At 43.4% G+C, this 18,808-nt stretch overlaps 1 protein-coding gene across 1 annotated transcript in view; it reads left to right on the top strand.

Moving 5' to 3' along the window:
- COL27A1 (collagen type XXVII alpha 1 chain) overlaps positions 1 to 18,808 on the top strand; it is a 321,471-nt gene that overhangs the window by 83,472 nt on the left and 219,191 nt on the right. The window contains exons 11-12 of the mRNA XM_083158983.1: positions 1,750 to 1,803; positions 4,559 to 4,603. Of these exons, the coding sequence (XP_083015109.1) occupies positions 1,750 to 1,803; positions 4,559 to 4,603 (99 nt within the window). The remainder of the gene's footprint in view (positions 1 to 1,749; positions 1,804 to 4,558; positions 4,604 to 18,808) is intronic.

Raw genomic sequence — 18,808 nt, 5'->3', positions numbered from 1 at the left:
GTTTACATTACTGGGAACACATCTTGAAGCCATATGCAAATGAGACGGAAGATTTCTTATTCACTGAACTTGCTGTCCCAGGGTTCTTGGGCCTGTATTAAAATCTATAGCATCAGCAACATTCACAATAGAGCCCTCATCTGCAGTGGGGTTTTCCTCTATATCTCATTGATCATTTTAATATAGATTAATTATACGCCAACCACGTATGAATACATGGATCCAATACTAAATCTGAAATCTTAGAAAATATATTTTAGCGTAGGTGACCAAATAATCGCGTCTGAGTTTGGCGGCCTTGCAGGATGCCGGATGAACGCGGAGGTTATTTTAAAGGGGCAATCATTTACCAGGCAAAATCATGCATTGTAAATGATTGCTCCTTTATAAAAAAAACTCTTGAGGTTGGTCGGCAACCTGCCCAGCCACTGAACTAGTCTATTATGGAACCGGCTTGATTTCGGCAAGTGTGCTACATTTAGAGTGGAGATTGGTTATAAGGCTTGCTTTTCCTCCTAGCTGCTTTGTGCTTGAATAAAAAAAAAACTTTTTAAAGCATCACTTCATTACAGAGGTCATATTTTACGGCGAGCTTGCCAAAATCACGTGAGTTTCATGTTCCATGAGTGTCTCGGAACCTTTTTCACAACTCCCAAAGTGTTCGTTTAAAGGTCTCTGACCTCCTTTTAAAATGTATGTTGTCCGCCAATCATCCCATTAGAACTGTTGGTGTTGATGAGGCATGAGTGCTTAATGCCTCAGTGATGCCACCAAATTTCGAGTCTTATCCTACTGTTAATATATTTGATCTGGATGTTGTAATAAATGTAATTTTAGTCTCTCTTTTAATCTCCCCATGATAACCTTGTCTTCCTTTTTCCTTTTGGGTTTAAAGCCCAACCACAGAATTGTGTCTCCTGCATTGTTTGGCATTTGATGAATTAACTGAGGCCTTAAAGAAAATTCTATGCACATAGTTATTCCACAGCATGATATATGGAGTTGGCCTGAGCCCATTCTTCTCCATAGCCTTTGGGCCTTATTTAGATTTGTTCGCAGGTCAAATTTGTTCTCAACATGGGCAAAACCATGCTGTACTGCAGGTGGGGCAGATGTAACATGTGCAGAGAGAATTAGATTTGCTTGAAATCTAAACTGTAGTATAAACATAAAGCAGTCAGTATTTACCCTGCACAGAAACAATATAACTCACCCAAATGTTACTCTCTCTGCACGTTACATCTGCCCCACCTGCAGTGCAGCATGGTTTTGCCCATTTGAGAACAAATTTGTCCTGGTCAGGTCAAGAGTAGTCTTTGTCTTAAGTAGTGCCCATGTTTAATTCGTTATTGATGAGCATGTGTATGCTTTAGTCCTGTGTTCTGTTATCTTGTTTTTGTTGCTATGACTAACAGCAGGAGGAGGATGTGATCTTTGTTGTAACTGCCACTAACTCCTAACTAGCATTTGTTACAGCAGGTCCCTGTAGTCTGCCGGCGCTGGCTCCCTCCTGCGTAGAATACCATGGTCCCTGGTGTGAGGGTATGTGCCCTTGGACTACATCGTGGAAGCCAGCACCATGCAGTCCATGGGCATATACACTTGCCTCAAGGTTTATCTCATCACGGAGAGCCACAGACCAGCGCTGGAGGAGAAGTACAGCACCAAGAGTCAGATGCCAAGGAAATGCAGCGAGGAGGGGAGGGGCCAGAGCTGGGTCTCACCTAGGCTTTGTCTTTTTCCTCGCAGGGTTTTATCGGCCTTCCAGGATTGTTCGGGCTGCCTGGAGCCGATGGCGAGCGCGTGAGTATTTTCTGGTTGTTGTACACTAGACTTAAATGAAAATAATTTTAATCTCTTACATTAAGGGGAATCTAGGGGGTAAAACATATAAGTGTACTGTATTTTGTGGTCTTAACTATTCATTATCTAGGAACCAATGATATAATGAATGCCTACGCCTTCTAGATAAATGACAGAAGCTGTTAGATCGGGCAACTTTTCTACTGTACGTCATCTCTCTCTCTCCAAGGCTTGTGATGGGCCGATTGAGACTTGCTCGGCAAGCAGTAAATTTGGGCTTGGGGAGTGTGCATGCGCATAGTCGCGGATGTGCACACCCTCCGGAGGGAAGACCTTTGTCGAGTTTTAGACTAGCCGGGGCATTCGCAAAATGATTGACAAGCAGGGGGTGGTCAGTGGGGTCCGCCCAGCATTTTTATGGGCATGGCCACAGAAATGGTGGTGTGGCCATGGAAACTCTGGATGGACATCTGAGAACGCAGGCGTGGTCCTGCCTGTTTGGGTACATGACATCAGCACCCACCCCGAATTCGTACAAGAACGGCGATCATACAAGTAAGCCCAGGATTACTTTTAAGTGCGAAGAGAAGGTAAAATTATTCGATGGTGAGTAACCATAAAATGATTTTTCCTCTGTGCGGCAGAATGCGAGCGCATGTGTAAGCGTATACATCCACTCGCATCGTAGCACAGCGATTTGGGTGTGCGTGCGGGGTTTATTTGCTCGCTAAGCAGCAAATATACGCAGCCTAGTGAGCATGCCTGAATTACCCCCAATGTCTCCTCCTTCAAGTTCTTTCTGACCCTTTTATTGCTGCATAAACAAAAAAGAGTTTAGCTATGCCACCAATGTATATTCACAATCCCGTATGCCATACTGCATCTATAGCTCGGTACAGTTGCTGGTTCAGCTGATGTGTAAGAAATATGCCCAAATTGGCTCTCTAGATCATTGACTGAGCAAAAGGCGTCTTTTTTCCCCATAGCATTTGGTAGACCTGTTGGGTTTCGTAGAGAATAAATGCTTCCATTTGACTGATCTAGAAAGCATACGCTCTGTGATGTTCAAAGCGTAATTACAAGCATGCCTTTATCCTGCCCTCTAACCCATTAAATGTGTAAAGAAAACACTAAGGCCCAGTGGAATAGCAAAAAAGTCCTAGCACAGTGCAAAGAGGGAAGGGTTGCTTTCCCTGTGCACACAGACTGGGGAGTTTTTGTGGTTACTCCACTAATTAAACTGTGGATAATTGATAAGCAAGTATGTGTTTTATAGATTTTCTTTACTCACGAGGGGGCTCGGTCACCTTAGAGACTGTGGGTGAGAGTTTTATGGGACAGTCAAACACAAACAAGGGAGTGTGTAAATTCAAAAGCGCTCTCATCAGTGGGAAGGAAGTCATGACCCTCTTGAAAGGACGTCTTGTGCTCTGGGCAATTATACTGGTGTGTCTATTTAGCCTGTTGCCATGAACTACATTCATCAAGTTGTGACAGCAGGGATGATCAGCTATAAATAGGCCCATGGGTTTCGGGGTGATTTTCTCGCCAAATTTTTTAGCTATAAATTAATTAATAATTCCAGGTCAAGGAGAGACAGACCTTGTCGCGCCAGCTGTGGCTGGGCTCCTCCTCCTTCTCCCGGTCACCCCCTGATTTTTGAGGATTTGGCATGCTGAATATTTCCAAATGCTGTCCAAAAATTCCTGTTACAAAGATGTTACAAACACATAAAGTTCTGTACTTTTGAAGGATGTTAATAATTAGCTTGATTGTATTATAGCCTAAGCAAATGGGGTTTACACACGGGGAGATTTGCTGAGCACTGCAAGATCATTCAGAATGCTCAGCAAGATCGCTCAGCACACAGCAGTGCGTAGCGATGTGCCACTGAGCGATCTGTCAGAGACCGTGTTCTCTGGTGAGAACATGGCCCTGACCAGTGATTAAGAAGATTTTCATGCAAAATTGCCCAAGTCGCCCCCCCCCCCTTTTTTTCTTTGCCCCCCAGAAAAGGTCGAAAAGGCATTTGCGGGAATATGACAAAAAAAGGATGAAAACTGACAAAATTTTGCATGAAAATGGGCAAAAACACACAATTGAATACAATTACAGCAAATCAGTCCAGTTTTGGACTAGAAACCCCCCTCAGTCACTGTGGAGGCAGCCATATTGATGATAACCCATGAGGACCCACAGTCTCTCATGAATATTTGTCAATATGAGACCCAAATACAGATCTCAAAATGGCTGCCTTTGCTATACCGCACATTTTTAATTTTCCACACATAAATGCACAAGATAATTGCCGAGTAACTTCAGTCTTTATAAATCACCTTTAAGAAAAGGGGTTCTGATGTCCTCTGACCTTACCACAACTCCACACTGCTACAGTACAATTATAATGTGCAGTTGACGCATATGTCTGCTTTTTAGGAAAGCCAGCTTTTTGCTGAAGGTCATTACAGTATTTAAAACTTAAATAAAATGCCCTTTCATGGCTAATATTCCCAACCATAGAAAATGTAGATCTTAATCCCTGTCATCAATGCATTTCCCAGTGTTGTGGAGCATATTATAGGCTAAGCCCCACAAAGGGAAGGCCCGGACTCGTCTTTCAGCACTTTTTATGCTGAGGTGGAAGTGCGGCCTCCTCTGTGTCTGACTGTTTGGTGACTTTCCACATTTGCTCTGTACATAGGCGTCTTTGTGAACTTGTAACCTAAGCCCCTCTGCTTTTTTTGTTTCCACACAGGGTTTGCCTGGAGTTCCCGGGAAGAGGGGCACCATGGGTAGGCCGGTAAAGTTTTTCCTTGTCTACTTTGCAGTCCTAGTTTAATGAAACCGGAAACAGAGTCTTCCTTCTGCTAACTGTACTACCACATGATTTCCTTGTGTGTAACACACTCCTAACAACCTGTGTCCGTGGTCACGTAACCGTTCAAATGTTCATTTTGCTCATGCTAATAGGTAACATACAATGCAAGCCACGATAGTCATGTGTTCTCGAGAACAGCTAATGTCCTACCCTCTTGTTACAATGGCACAATAAGCACATTTATTGATTAAAAATTACCCCAAATAGCTGTAGATAAAAAAAAAATTAGATTCTGTTGTTGCTTCATGTTACAGTACTGTAAATAATGTAATATACAATAGGTGATGTGGCCTATAGCAACCAATCAGATTCTGTCTATAATTTCTTGGGCGCTTCCTAAAAAATTATAGACCGAATTATATTGGTTGCTATGGGCAGCATTACCGCTTTTCATTGTTAGAACCTTTAGTATGTTTAGTATAAAGGTTATTTTCTTGGATCATGTTCACAGCAATTCTCATTTGTAAGGAATGGTTATTTTTTCTACCAGAATGGGGAATTGAATCTGGCAGGTCGGGGTGCTGATGGGTGTCAGAGTGGCCACGTTTTCCCTGTTTTTTCATTATTATTTTTTTGTGTTATGAATGCGATATTATTGCCAAAAGTAGTGAACATTCTTTGACTTTTAAGACAAATGAAAGAGTCTATGAGAGAAAATGCATTTTACCTTGGCACAGTGATCAGAGTGCTATCACTCATAGGGGCAGATGTATGACTGGGCGTTATGGGGGAGAAGGGGTATCAGCGCACATTATGTGCACTATACCCAGCGGTGGCTCGTACCTTATTGGAGGCTGCCTCTGGCTGCAGCGGGGGTACCACGATTCAGGCACCCCCCTCCCCCTGTCTCCACCGCTGCTGCTGCCTCCCATCCCGGTCCCGGCGCCTTGTGCTGTGATGATTGACGGGACAATGTAAGTTACAGGCACCGGGAACAGCACGTGCGCAGTACCTATATAGGTACTGCACATGCGCATCTGCCGTTTTTGCACGGCAACCCACACAAAGACGTCCCGGAGGGAGGTAACACCTCCCAATGGGACTGCCTTTGTGACTGGTAGGTCAGACTTCCAATTGGAAGTCACTGCCAGTCACAGTGAAGCCAGAGCAGTCTCACAGACTGCATCTGGCTTCACTACAGTGGCGGATTTTACCTGGGGGGCTGCAGCCCATAAGTAAAAACCGCCACTGACTATACCGCTTCTCCCCCATGTATGATGGAGCCGGGATGCGGTACAGGACATGGGCGTCTAAATGATAGCAGGCCGAATGTATGAACGGTCAGCATCGCTGACCGTTCCACCCGCTGCCGCTTTTGGCTTCGCCAGCATCAGGCTGGCGAAGCCCTATCTAAACAGCAGGGACAGCGCTGTCCCTGCTGTTAGCTGTGGGCTGCGCTGGGGATTTTGTGTGAGCAGTGAGATCCTGCGCATGCCCAGTCGAGCAGGCCGGGGGACAGGAAACAGCGCATCAGTGTAAACTGATGCGCTATCTCCAGGAGGGGACATCGCCAGAGGGGGGAGTTAGCGCTCCCCCGCTTCGGCAGACAAGATGTTAATACATCTTGTCGATGTCCCTTCCTGCATCGCCTCGCTAATGAGGCGAAGCAGGAAGTATTATAGCGGCGCAATAATCACCGCTATAATACATCTGCCCCATAATCAAATACACAAGAGACTATGGTAATCTCTTACACAAGTATTCAAATGGCGGCGGCATAGCAACTGTCACCAACTTTATGAATGAAGTATGAATGTACCCACTTTAGGTCACATGATCAGAGGTCATATGTTGCAATTTCATTAGTAGAATATCCTAGCCATTATCGCTGGCTAAATAGTTGCTGAGCGACCATATCACCAGTGTTTTTTTTTGTGTTGTGGGAGATAAGTCACTAGGAGTGCCATAGCCACCCGTTTCTAGTCAAAATGAGTTAAGCTCTGTACACATGGAGCAATATGATTGCTGGCAATATATTGCTGAGCATGCTCCTGCGACCATTGCAGTGCTGGCCCGTACGCACGTGGATATCGTCACTCAGATTGCTTGATTCGCACTATGTGTACGGGGCTTTAGAGACAGAATGAGACAGAGTTGCTTGCAATTTTCGGACAATAGCGCTGGTCGCTGATGAAAATGGTACACTGAGCAATTTGGTTGCCGAGCAATGTATTTGTTGAAAGATATTAAGCCACAATTGCTCAGCAACCATATTGCACCGTGTGTACACACCTTCAGTCCAGCCGTGAAGGATGATATTTGGTTGTAACACTACTTTGAGTATTATAGTTTTTCATTATAATTATTGATTTTTACAAATCTAATTATAGAAAGAGTCATATAGAGTCAGCATATTTATATATTGGAGTAATACAAAATATGGTTCTAAAAAGAGAAGCTCAACTTGCTTCTGCAAACAGGCAGCAATATTTTAGTTCTGGTGTGTACAAGTGGTCACAGACGTCAGTTTATATAGTCCTGGCATAGAACCCAGAACATCATGTTTTTTTACTATTATAGCCTTTCCAATGGAGATTTTTCTTGGCCAGAGCTACAAGAATTACCTTCCTCCTAATTTGTGGATCTATACCTGTCAGCCACGGATGCTGTATCACACCTGCGGTCCTCTGAACCAACTGGGGACTAACCAGCACATGTGCTCATGTTGTCTTAAAGGACCACTAGGGCCTATATGCAGCACATTTCCACATCATTTTTTAAAGGGGCGCTCAAGCTGTAATACAAGTCTCCTAATATGAAAGCGGTACTAATAATAACCGTTTATATTTATGTGGAAGTTGTTACACCATAGCAGAGTTTGAAATAGTTACATTTGCTGTTCAGCTGAATCCAAGCTAGAGTTCTATGTGATCAGTCATTTCAGGATAAAGAAGGCTGAAAAGAACAGGCAGCTGTGTTCTTTTGTGGCATTAATGGCATGAGGTATATGGGGCAGATTCAGATACTCACAAGATTTACCTGTGGCTGATTGCTTTACTTTAAGCAATTAGGTGCTGCATTCCTCAGCATTAAGCCCCAGAAGGCGCACTTTGGGCCTGATTCGGACCCTTACGCATGCGCAACCTGATGCAATGTACTTTTACTTCCAGCTGTGACAGTTCTTGTACTGCCCCCTCTCTCTATATCCAACAACTTTAAAACAGATCAGTGTCCCTGCAGAAATTGTTTTCACTTTCTGTTACAACATCTTTTAGCGCACAAATTTGGTCGGTACTTCACCTCATAGAGTCTAAATAAGTTGTTAAAGCCAGATGTGTCGTCGTCACTTGTGTATGCTCCTCTCTGACCTCTTCTGGTCCGCTAAGGACTGTTTAGTGGAAATATGTCATGGCATGCCTGCTGTTTTTTTTTGCGCACTGTACAGGCGGTGATATATTGTGGGCGGGCTCCTTATTCTAGAGAATGCTTCCTATACATTCATGAGAAATCAGTACCAATTGGCCCACAACTCAGGCTTATGGGATTTTTAAGGCAAAACATTCAGCGGGATCTGTATATTTAATTGGCAACCTATATTTTTATAGGAACAAGCGATGTCTGGAATTGACTTAACACAAAAATCGGCAGAATTTGCAAAAATACGAATGAAAATCATGGCAGAACCCACATATACAAATAGCCCATTGGCCAAACTCGGCAGGCCTTTCCATAGGCACCCACTACAACACTGGAATTTACGATCATTCGGCAAACTAATATAACTGCTTTTGGCTGCCGAGTTTGCAGAAGCATGCAAGGATCAGTCAGATCTATGCAATGGTTCTGTGTGTAAAATGTGAAAAAAAGTGTTTAAATTTGAAAACAAAAAAAAAAAGTGTGGGGTCCCTCCTTCTAAGCATAACCAGCCCCAGGCTCTTTGAGCAGGTGCTGGTTCCAAAAATACAGTGGAAAAAAGACGTAGGCTGGTGTGTAATGAGAGATGGTGTAAGAGGTCTCGAGAAAGTCGCTTAAATTCGGACGTTGGAATGTCCAACTTATTTCTGGAACTTGCGTTTACTTGTATCGTTTTAATTCGAATGCCACTTCTCGCAGTATTTAGACTGATTTATTCAGATCATTCAGGAATGCGAAATATATAGTATAACAATTGCAGGCCAGGGAGTAATGGGAGCAGTTTGCAAGTCTTGCACAAAAAAGCTCTATAAAGTCCGACATAATTAGAGTTTGGGTGAGTTTTAATTGTCAAGAACAAAATTAGAGCACATTTGTAATAAATTAACATTATTTCTAACCTTAAAAATGCAAAATATTCTGTGAGTTGTCAACATAGCTCACGTACTGCCAATGTTAATTTTCCAGGTTTTGTTTTATACAGTCACAACTACATACACAATATAAGCATGCATATCGTTTTAATCAGCAGAAGCTGCTTGTACATCTAGCTAGCAATTCGATCCACTTAAGATGCGTTGAAGTGTTTTTTTTTCTTTCATTAAATGTACAGTACATGAGCTGTTGTGATAAAACAAAGTATTATTTGCATTTTTAATGTAAGAAATTATTTTTTATATGATTATTTATTACAAATGTGCTCTAATTTGAACTTGTAAGTTTGTGCTTAGGAGGGGGAACCCCATGCCATTTTTTTTTTTTTTTTTATAAAACACTTTCTTTCACGGTTCTCACTCATCTGTGTGTGCTTCATGTTCGGCAGTGTTTTGTAGCCGCCAAACTTGGCAGCCAAATACAAATACCTTCACCATTGGAAAAGACAAATCCTGAGAACATGGCAGTTTAGTAAATAAACAAAAATCTTTTTTCAAAACCAACCCAATTGCGTTTATAACCAGCTGACTTACTACTCAGTCGATAATTATTGGTCATAAAGAAGTACATTCACTATCTCTTCAATTGGATATGCACTGATTTCTAGGTAATAAATGGACTGTAATATTGATTCGTCCACAGGCTGGCTGCCTCGTTTTCTGTAGAAGAGCAATACTCTTTAAAACCTACCCCATATTCCCCTATATCGAGTAACCTATGCCCATTCACCTAAAACGATTCCTCTTCCGATCATTTGTGCCACCTTACAAATTTCGGTACTTATGTAGTATCTGGGCGTCCAATTTAGAAATCGGATCGGATCGCATCGTATCGCATCGCATGCGACCAAATCGTATGCGATGCGATGGTCAAGATTTTTCCATAGGATTCAATGTTAAAATGGTCTGAGTCCATTTTAACATAGAATTCAATGGGAAAAAGGGGTCCTTTTTCTTTCCCCACTATCCAAGTGGGCATGGAGTTGGATATAAACCTGTTGCGAGCGTAGCGAGCCACCGAGCCCGAAGCGTAGCGAGCCCCGCGAGGGGACACAGAATACTTTTTAAGAAATATGCGTCCCCTCGCGGGGCTCGCTTCGCTCGCCACGCTTCGGGCTCAGTGGCTCGCTGCGCTCGCCACGCTATATAAAATCAACTCTATGCCCACTTGGATAGTGGGGAAATGAACAGGACCTTCTTAACATTGAATCCTATGCAAAATCGCATTGAATCGCATCGCATCTGATTGTATGCCTTAAGGTAAGGCATACAATCACAAAATCGGACGCCCAGATACTACATAAGTACCCAAATTTCTCTAAGAAACACAATGGGCCAATTTACTAAGCAGTGCATTTTTGAACTGTCAATTTTTATAGGAAATAGCTACCAGATTTAAAAGGGCAATAATAATAAATGCAAAATCAGGCTTGTTTTACAATCTGTATTGTTGCTGGTATACAGTTCAGGAGTTTGAAAATCCACTACTCGGAAAATGTTCGCCTATGGGGGGTATTCAATGTGGGATTCAGATTGTCAGAACCTCCCGACAGTCGAAATCTCGGGCCATTTTGGGCCAGCTCTTCTGCAACTCGACAGGCGGAATTCAATGTTCCGCCTGTCAAGTGGCAAAAAGTGGGCATGTTGGCAAAAAACGGCCATGAATTCGACAATCCGCCTTCAATGTTGCCAGAAATGGGAGCATTGAATAGGTGGCGGGCACTAATTTCCCCTGTCGGAAATAGCACCCAACATTGAATACCCCCGTATTTCTCTAAAGTCTGTTGTGACATCGCCTGGAAATGTTCTGAGAAAAGATCACAGTCTGATTCTAAGGGAAAGGGTGTAATCAGTTTCTCAAATATATTCTATATGGGAATTCGATGACTAATTTTGTAACACATGAGGGACTATGTAGCGGAGTTCCTGACAGTGAAGCAGCTGTACTCCACAATCCTAGTCTGATCGTACAGACGGGACAGCCCAGGATTGCAGGCCTGGCTGGACTCTGACACTTGCGATGAACAAGCTGTTCCTCAGATCTTAAGAAATTCTTTCATAACCAAGAGGAAGTCCCGGAACCACTGAAGTATCATTGGCAATGGGAAAGACCAGACATCATCTTAGCTCTTTCCAAATTTATCTCCGATATTTTATATAGCCTTCCCTTAACCCGTGTATGGTCCTCCAGTCTTTACTGGAACCTATGTGTAGAATTGCCTATCTACAGGCTCGTTTCACTTACCGTTGTTTACTTTCACTCAAGGCCCTTGTAGATCAGTACATATTAAAGAAATTAAAATGTATACTGTATGTGTTTTTAGAAATGGCCTATTTATAAGGGGAAAATGTAGTTTTAGTCTGGGGATGTGGTTATCTATGTCTCTCCCCCCCCCCCCCCCCGTATGACTGTATGAACCTATTATTTTATTTTCTATTTATAATGTGATTACTTATTCAACCCTAATTATACATCCTACTGTAGTTTTGGCTTTTAAATGGCTGCTGCTCGAAAAATAGGAAAATACTCTCTGATATCGCGCCTTTATCTGCATCGCAACTTATGGTGCCTAAAATGCCCTCTTCCAGCACCTGATGTAGCATACCATCTGCAATGGCACATCAGGTGTTGAAGAGGGCGGATGGATTCCGTCTGATTTAGAATTCTGCAGCCGCCACTGACCCCCGTCACTCACTAGCGCTCCTTCACGGCGCTAAATTACCAAGATGGACGCTGCTAGCGGTACCTCCGGCCCCCTCTTCCTAAACCCAATGCTGTCAAAAGAGCTCCTTCCGCCCCCCACCCGCGGATTGCATTTGAGCGATCGCATAAATTCAGCCCCTTCCGAACAATCATGAATCAGGCTGTTTTTACCTTAATGCATTCAGTGCTTATGTGAAAGTAAATAATTTGCAGCCTTGGAGGAGCTATGTCTTCATTGCATGTCAAAGCTACACCAAGGCAACCGCACACTAAAGGGGCTGATTCTGTTGTTGGCATTGCCTTATGTTAATGAGATATTCCATAGGGATAATGTGGGCGTTTGAGCATCTGCAAACTGAAACCTGAGACACCGATTGATTTTTATCCCGGTCGCCTCAACCGGGATCAACAGTATTAGCACTTGCACCAGCCCTTGCTAGTTTCATGAGAATCTGGTTTCACCCTTTGCACTCGAGCACAGAGATTTACGAAACTTTGAATCAACCTGTAAGGTAGCAATTCTTGCTGGTTTGCTGAATGTTGCTTGATACAAGAGTCTTTTTGAAGTAAGAGGCGATAGTGGGGGTGATGCCGACCGAATTAGATGGCCGATGTTTGGGCATGCACAAATATGCGCATGTGCAAAGCCCCTAAGTGAACGCCTTCGCCGTTCATTCATTGAGGGGTGGCAGCAGAGGAAACACTAGCCGTACCCCTTTGAATGCAGGTGTTTCTATGCCTGCTTGGGGCGGGCGGCTGATGCACATGTCAGTGCCCGTCCCGAATTCGTTGGGAAGAGTACACTTGGACAGTCGGTCCAGGAAGACTTTTCTCTACGACCAGTGAAACTATCACTCAATGGTGAGCAAGCAATAAAATGCCATCTGCCCACATGCAAGCGGATGTGTATGCTGACATACCCGCTCGCATTTTAGCGAATGGATTTGGGTGGGGGGGGGGTTCCTGTTCGGTAGGTAGTGAATATACAATGCCTAGCGAACTGGTCTGAATCAGGCCCAGTGTTCCATGCTGTGCTTATATATAGCTGGGTATACACTCGGGGGGCCTTATTGTACATATATATTGTACATATATGGCTTAGCTTCTGCAACTGGCTGAATCTGCGATTGTTTAAAAAAAATAATCACATTCCATGTAAGGATCTCTGTGGCGTATAATTTGGTGAATAAGTCAGTTTGTTTATATAAGTGGCTCTGGGGTATTAGAATACATTGAGTTGCAGTTAATACAGAGAGAATCTGAGATTTCTTTATTGCCAAACCACAATACAGTACAAGTATGTGGTCTCAAGAACTGTGCCTGCTCTGGGTGATTGCTCTGAAGATCAGGGCTGTATTAAGAGCAGGAAATGGGTTAAAAGAGTCTGAGAAATAGAACCGCATTAGGGAAATGAATCATTGACACTTTCATCTTTTATAAACACAATGTAAAGAAATGTTTTATTCTTACACAATAAATGTTCACCTGGATTAAGCCAGCTGGCTCTCGCCGTACATTTCACGTACAAGACTGGAAGGCTGGCTGGGTAATCACTTACCTCTGAGCCAGCAAGTAAACGCAGGCCTATTTCTGGATCCTGATTTGTATTGGCAAAGCCCGTAACCCTATCTGCCAGATTAGCCATTCTCCAGTCTTCAGAGTGTGGAATTAAACAGAATAAGATGTTTCTGTGTACATAGAGATGATCTTCTGCAAATGCGCTCAATGGGCATTGGTATAAGGCACGTGCTGACCAAGAGGCCCTCTGTACGTCAGCCATGTGTTCTGTGGAATAACTGCTGTGATGATAACCTGTTATGCTGTCATGTTATAGGTAGATATTCTCAGGAGAATTATTATTCCAATGTCTTAATAGGATGTCAAATCAATTGCTGAATATTGCAGCGTATTTCATTCGAATATGTAATTGTTTAACATACTATTAATAAATGACCGTTATTCTGCTCCTTCAGAAGCTGGCTGTATGGCTTTTAACGGCCAATGGGGCAGATGTATTAAGCCGGGCGAAGATATAAACTGAAGATAAAGTGGAAGGAGATAACGCACCAGCCAATCAGCTGTGTTTGAAATATGACAGTTGGGAGTTGATTGGCTGGTGCGTTAACTCCTTCCACTTTATCTCCAGTTTATCTCTTTGCACGGCTTAATACATCTGCCCCAATATAACAACTAGAATTGATACATATATTTACAGGTAGGGGTTGGCAGTTATGGTCCGACCAATGGATTGCAGTCTGAGTGGTTTAGATGGAAGTGAGGCATGGCCTTTTTTTGTCGTGGATTTCTGGGGGATACAGTCATTATTTTTTCTTTGAGGCGACATGTGCTGACAGTTAATATTTCATGCCCTACCACCCACTACAGCAGGATGCGAGAAAGGCATCGTGCCCAAAGCATGGCAAGTGCAGCTGTACACTTTGATGGTGTCCCTGTTGACTATGTTGACATTTGGGACAAAAGAATGTAAAAACCTCATGTTGACTTTTTGAAAGTTGACCTAATGCTTGGGTCGACCTTCCAACCCTGTCGACCCTAGCCATGTAGACCTTCAGTAGTCAACCCAATGCACATCCACCTAATATGGGTCGACCCAATAACCCATAGACGTTTCTGCAGCTCTGTATACTTGTAGCTAGACATATTTGTCACTGTATTAACTGCAGCTGAGTACAATGTATTCTCTGGTGTAATCTTTCAGAAAGGATATGTAATCCTCTGGTGCCATTGTTACCATTGATAGCAATACAGCAGGTGGACTGGCCAGCAACAGAATATCGGTGGTAGAAGCGGATTGGATGAGAGTTTTCCATGACTTGATTCTCAGCCTATCCCGGGACTCTTCTGCCATAGTTACTGCTTTAATTCTATGGGACCCATCTGCTTTGCCTCAATAATTGCATATCGACGCAATAAGATTTTTTTTCAGTGGCTCCGATAGAGGGCATTGCGGCAAAAAGTGAAATGTAAAGTAATATCTTAGGTCAATATTTCCAAATTCCAGTCCTCAGGGTCCCCTAACAGTGCATGTTGTAAGGAACTAATGAAGTGCCTCTTTTAAAATACATTAACTTGGAGAGATGGTCAGGTTTTATTCAGGAGGGTGGGAAGGGGTGATCTTAGTCTTTGATATTTTAAGTCTAAAAAAGCGCTGGGTCATCCAAGAGTGGACAGCAGAGAGACAGTTGGAGATATGAGTGAGGATAGAGGGAGAGAGATCAGGAGAGGAGCGGTAGATTTCAGTGTTATCAGCATAGATGTGATAGTGGAGGTCGAGTGAGCAAATAATCTCACCCAGAGAGGACGTATAGAGAAAGAGAAGAAGAGGGCAAAGAATAAAATGTCGGGGGACACCTACTATCAATGGAAGAGCAGGAGAGGTGAGGTCATTAGAGGTACAGCTGGTCATTTTTAAAACAGACAGTGCAAGTACAAGCTTTAACAGTGATAGTAAAAGTTGTTTGCAGATGTAAGAATGGTGATATTATGGTTGAATTGCCAGATTAAGCAGCCAGGAGTAGTATGTTGTGTGAATGAGTTTAACTCACTCCAAGCAGACTTTGGTTTTCTCAGTTGTTGTTTTGTCCTTCGGTTTCACTTCGGTTTAACGCTGGTATAACGCTGTAGTTATGAATCAGTTTTCGGTACTTGTTTCCTATCTGGGCGCCCGCTACGTTAATTGCGCACCATGCTATTCTCCGTATAAAAATCGGATCGCATCGCATCGGATACCACAATTGCACATACACGATATTGAACGATGCGATGCGATCCGATTTCGTTCCCGCTTTTATGGTTGGCCCATAGGATATATAGGAAACCCCCCCTGATGGTTTAAAATGCGCCTCCATTGTTAACGCCACCCCAGTATTGACGTCAACCCGAAGCGTGGCGAGCGGCGGCGGTACGCGTCCTCCGACTTTTTCATACCCCCACTATCCACGTCGGCGTGGAGTTGAGAATAGAATAGTGCAGCGAGCCCCGCGGATACTTCACAGGTATCCGTGTCCCCTCGCGGGCTTCACAGGTATCCGCGTCCCCTCGCGGGGCTCGCTGCGCTCGCCACGCTTCGGGCTCGGTGGCTCGCTGCGCTCGCCACACTAATCTATTCTCAACTCCACGCCGACGTGGATAGTGGGGGTATGAAAAAGTCGGAGGACGCGTACCGCCGCCCCTCGCGGGGCTCGCTGCGCTCGCCACGCTTCGGGTTGACGTCAATACTGGGGTGGCGTTAACAATGGAGGCGCATTTTAAACCATCAGGGGGGGGGGGTTCCTATACAAATCGTGGGTTTGCGGGGTTATTACATTGAAATCAATGTAAAATCGGGTCTCAGGGACCATTTAACATTGATTCCAATGTAAAAATCGGGGTTGATCGCGTCACCGCATGCGATGCGATCCGATTTAAAATGAAATCGGATCGGATAGCATCGTATGCCATCGTACATCATCGAGTACCGAATCCGATGCAATGCGATCCGATTTCATTACGGTGCCGTACGTTGAAAACCTGGGCGCCCAGATAGGAAACAAGTACCCAGTTTTCCCACTTTAATAACGGCCCACTTCAATCTAGGCCCACAGATAAACTCTGGCCACAGCCGTATGCAATGACTACTAAAGTACTCTAACAATGCATGAGTTCCCAATTCCCAATAATTGGAATCCACTCACTCAGTCCCCACCCCCTACAACACATAGCAATAAAAGTGGCTTAGAAAAACAAAACTAGCATTCCAGGATACTATATATCACTTAGAATAAAAATAAATTCCTCCCTACACACAGGCTAGGTACTGTTGTAAATTACACAGAGGAGATGTTCAGTGTATTACCTAGATATACAAATCAATCCCACACAATAGATGTAATGCTCTGCAGTACAGAGGAGATGTTCAGTGTGTTACCTAGATATACAAATCAATCCCACACAATAGATGTAATGCTCTGCAGTACAGAGGAGATGTTCAGTGTGTTACCTGTTGGAGACAAGAGATAATGAGTCAGATGAATCAAAATGAATCTGGTATAACGCTGTAGTTATGAATCAGTTTTCCCACTTTAATAACGGCCCACTTCAATCTAGGCCCACAGATAAACTCTGGCCACAGCCTATCCTGCCACAGCCGTATGCAATGACTACTAAAGTACTCTGAGATGTGCTATGCCTTAAGGCCCCCCATACACTAATCTGAGGTATCGCATGCAGCCTCAACTGCGATACCTCGGAGCTGCATACGACACATCATATGTGGTTCTTTAGCATGCAGTACTTGCGATCTCCGGATCTGATCCGAAGTGTACGGGACCGCGCATCGGATCAGAATCTGAGATTTGGCCACTTTTTACCCGATTTCTCCACGCAATCCATCAGAATCATTTGAAAAGGGCCCAGATCCTATAAACGTATGGCCGCTTTTAGAGAGCACTAACCAATGACTGTCAGTCAGCTGATTGGTTGTCCATTTTGTCACTCTCCAGTACATCTGGCCATATGTGTGATAGTGATATTGTGCTACGGTTTTTTATTCGGATCCAGGTTGCTTAAAGTGCATGTGCTGCTATCTCCAAGCAGAGAACCCCTGAAAATCAAGTAAATCGGGGAATTGCCATACATCTCTAATATCTGATACATTAACCCTTTTTAAATGGCTCATATATACATAAATATATACAGAAATCCTCCCCAAAAAAATATTTTTGTAAATAGACATGTTAAAAATATACCTGCATTTTCCTTAACCAGGGTTATAGACAGTAATTCTGCTTGGGGCTGTTGGTGCTTGTTTAGAGTTGGGTTCAGAATAAGCATAATTTCTGCTAAAAAATATCTGAGCGGATCAGCAGACAAAAATATCAAAAGCATAATATCTGTATATAAACAAAGGAGTATGCACCTATCAGCATCAGCTGGGCATTCACCATCAGCCAATCACAGGTCCTTCTCTAGTCTTGATGACCAGTGTCATCCGCCCCCAAGCACCTCCAAATAATAGAACTTTATCATGCATTTTTGTCCTATACTGAATGCATTTGAAATTGTGTGGTCGCGACCTTACTCTGGCCAGCTCCTTTTACAAGACCGTCACCAACCCACCTGCGTCCAAGGCTTAAGTGTCCGAATCACCCTAATCTGCATGGATGATTACATGGTGGGCGGTACAAATTGTATCCGCCCCTTTTAGCTCCAATGTGTTCCTATCTGATAAACTTTGAAATATCTACATGTATGTAAATGATACAGGTCGAGTATCCCGTATCCGAATATCCGTTATCCGAATTATTCCGAAATACGGACATTCCAGAAAGTGAAAAAATTTTTTTTTTTTTGCTAAAAACTCACTGGGGACATTTGTAACAGCACTACTGAGGACATGATATGTAACTGGCACTATATATGTACAAGAAAATGATTGCTTGGCATTCAAATTCAGTGCTGAGATAGTACACACATTTTGTTTCACGTTTTGAAACCTTGTTTTTTGAACAAATAAAATATATTTGTGTGTATTTTATGTGGTAATAAAATATATTTGTGTGTATATTAAATGCAAGATACTTCAAAATACATCATTGAAATATTAAAATATTCCGAAATACGGAATAATCCGTTATCCAAAATTCTCCTGGTCCCGAGCATTTTGGATACGGGATACTCAACCTGTATTACTAGTGCTTTTCTGTAAATGCACAAGTAGATCCAGCATTTTAATCATACAGTCACAGGGGTGTGTAATGAAACTGCACTGGCGTCACTATGACTGGCAGTGACTTCCTATTGGAAATTCAACCTGCCAGTCACCCAGGGCAGTCCCATTCGGAGGTGTTCCCTCCCTCTGGGATGCCTCTACATGGGCTACTGCGCATGTGCCGGACCCAGGACCCTGAATATGCCTTCGGGGCTGCTGCAGAAGCAGCCCATAGACCCTGGGGGCCAGTACATGCGCATTACCGAAGAAGCTACATGGACACCTACATATCACCGCATGGCGGTGCATATCGAATTATATCATAGCTGCACTCGCCCTGCTTCGGGTGCAGTGACTTGCTGAGCTCGGCACACTATTATATTCTCCCTCCATGCCCTGGTGGATGCTAGGTAATGAAATACCAGCGG

The sequence above is a fragment of the Crinia signifera genome, chromosome 9 (assembly GCF_055691185.1).
Source record: "Crinia signifera chromosome 9, ASM5569118v1, whole genome shotgun sequence".
NCBI classification, from domain to species: Eukaryota; Metazoa; Chordata; class Amphibia; order Anura; family Myobatrachidae; genus Crinia; species Crinia signifera.
This window is presented reverse-complemented; position numbering and strand designations above follow the sequence as displayed.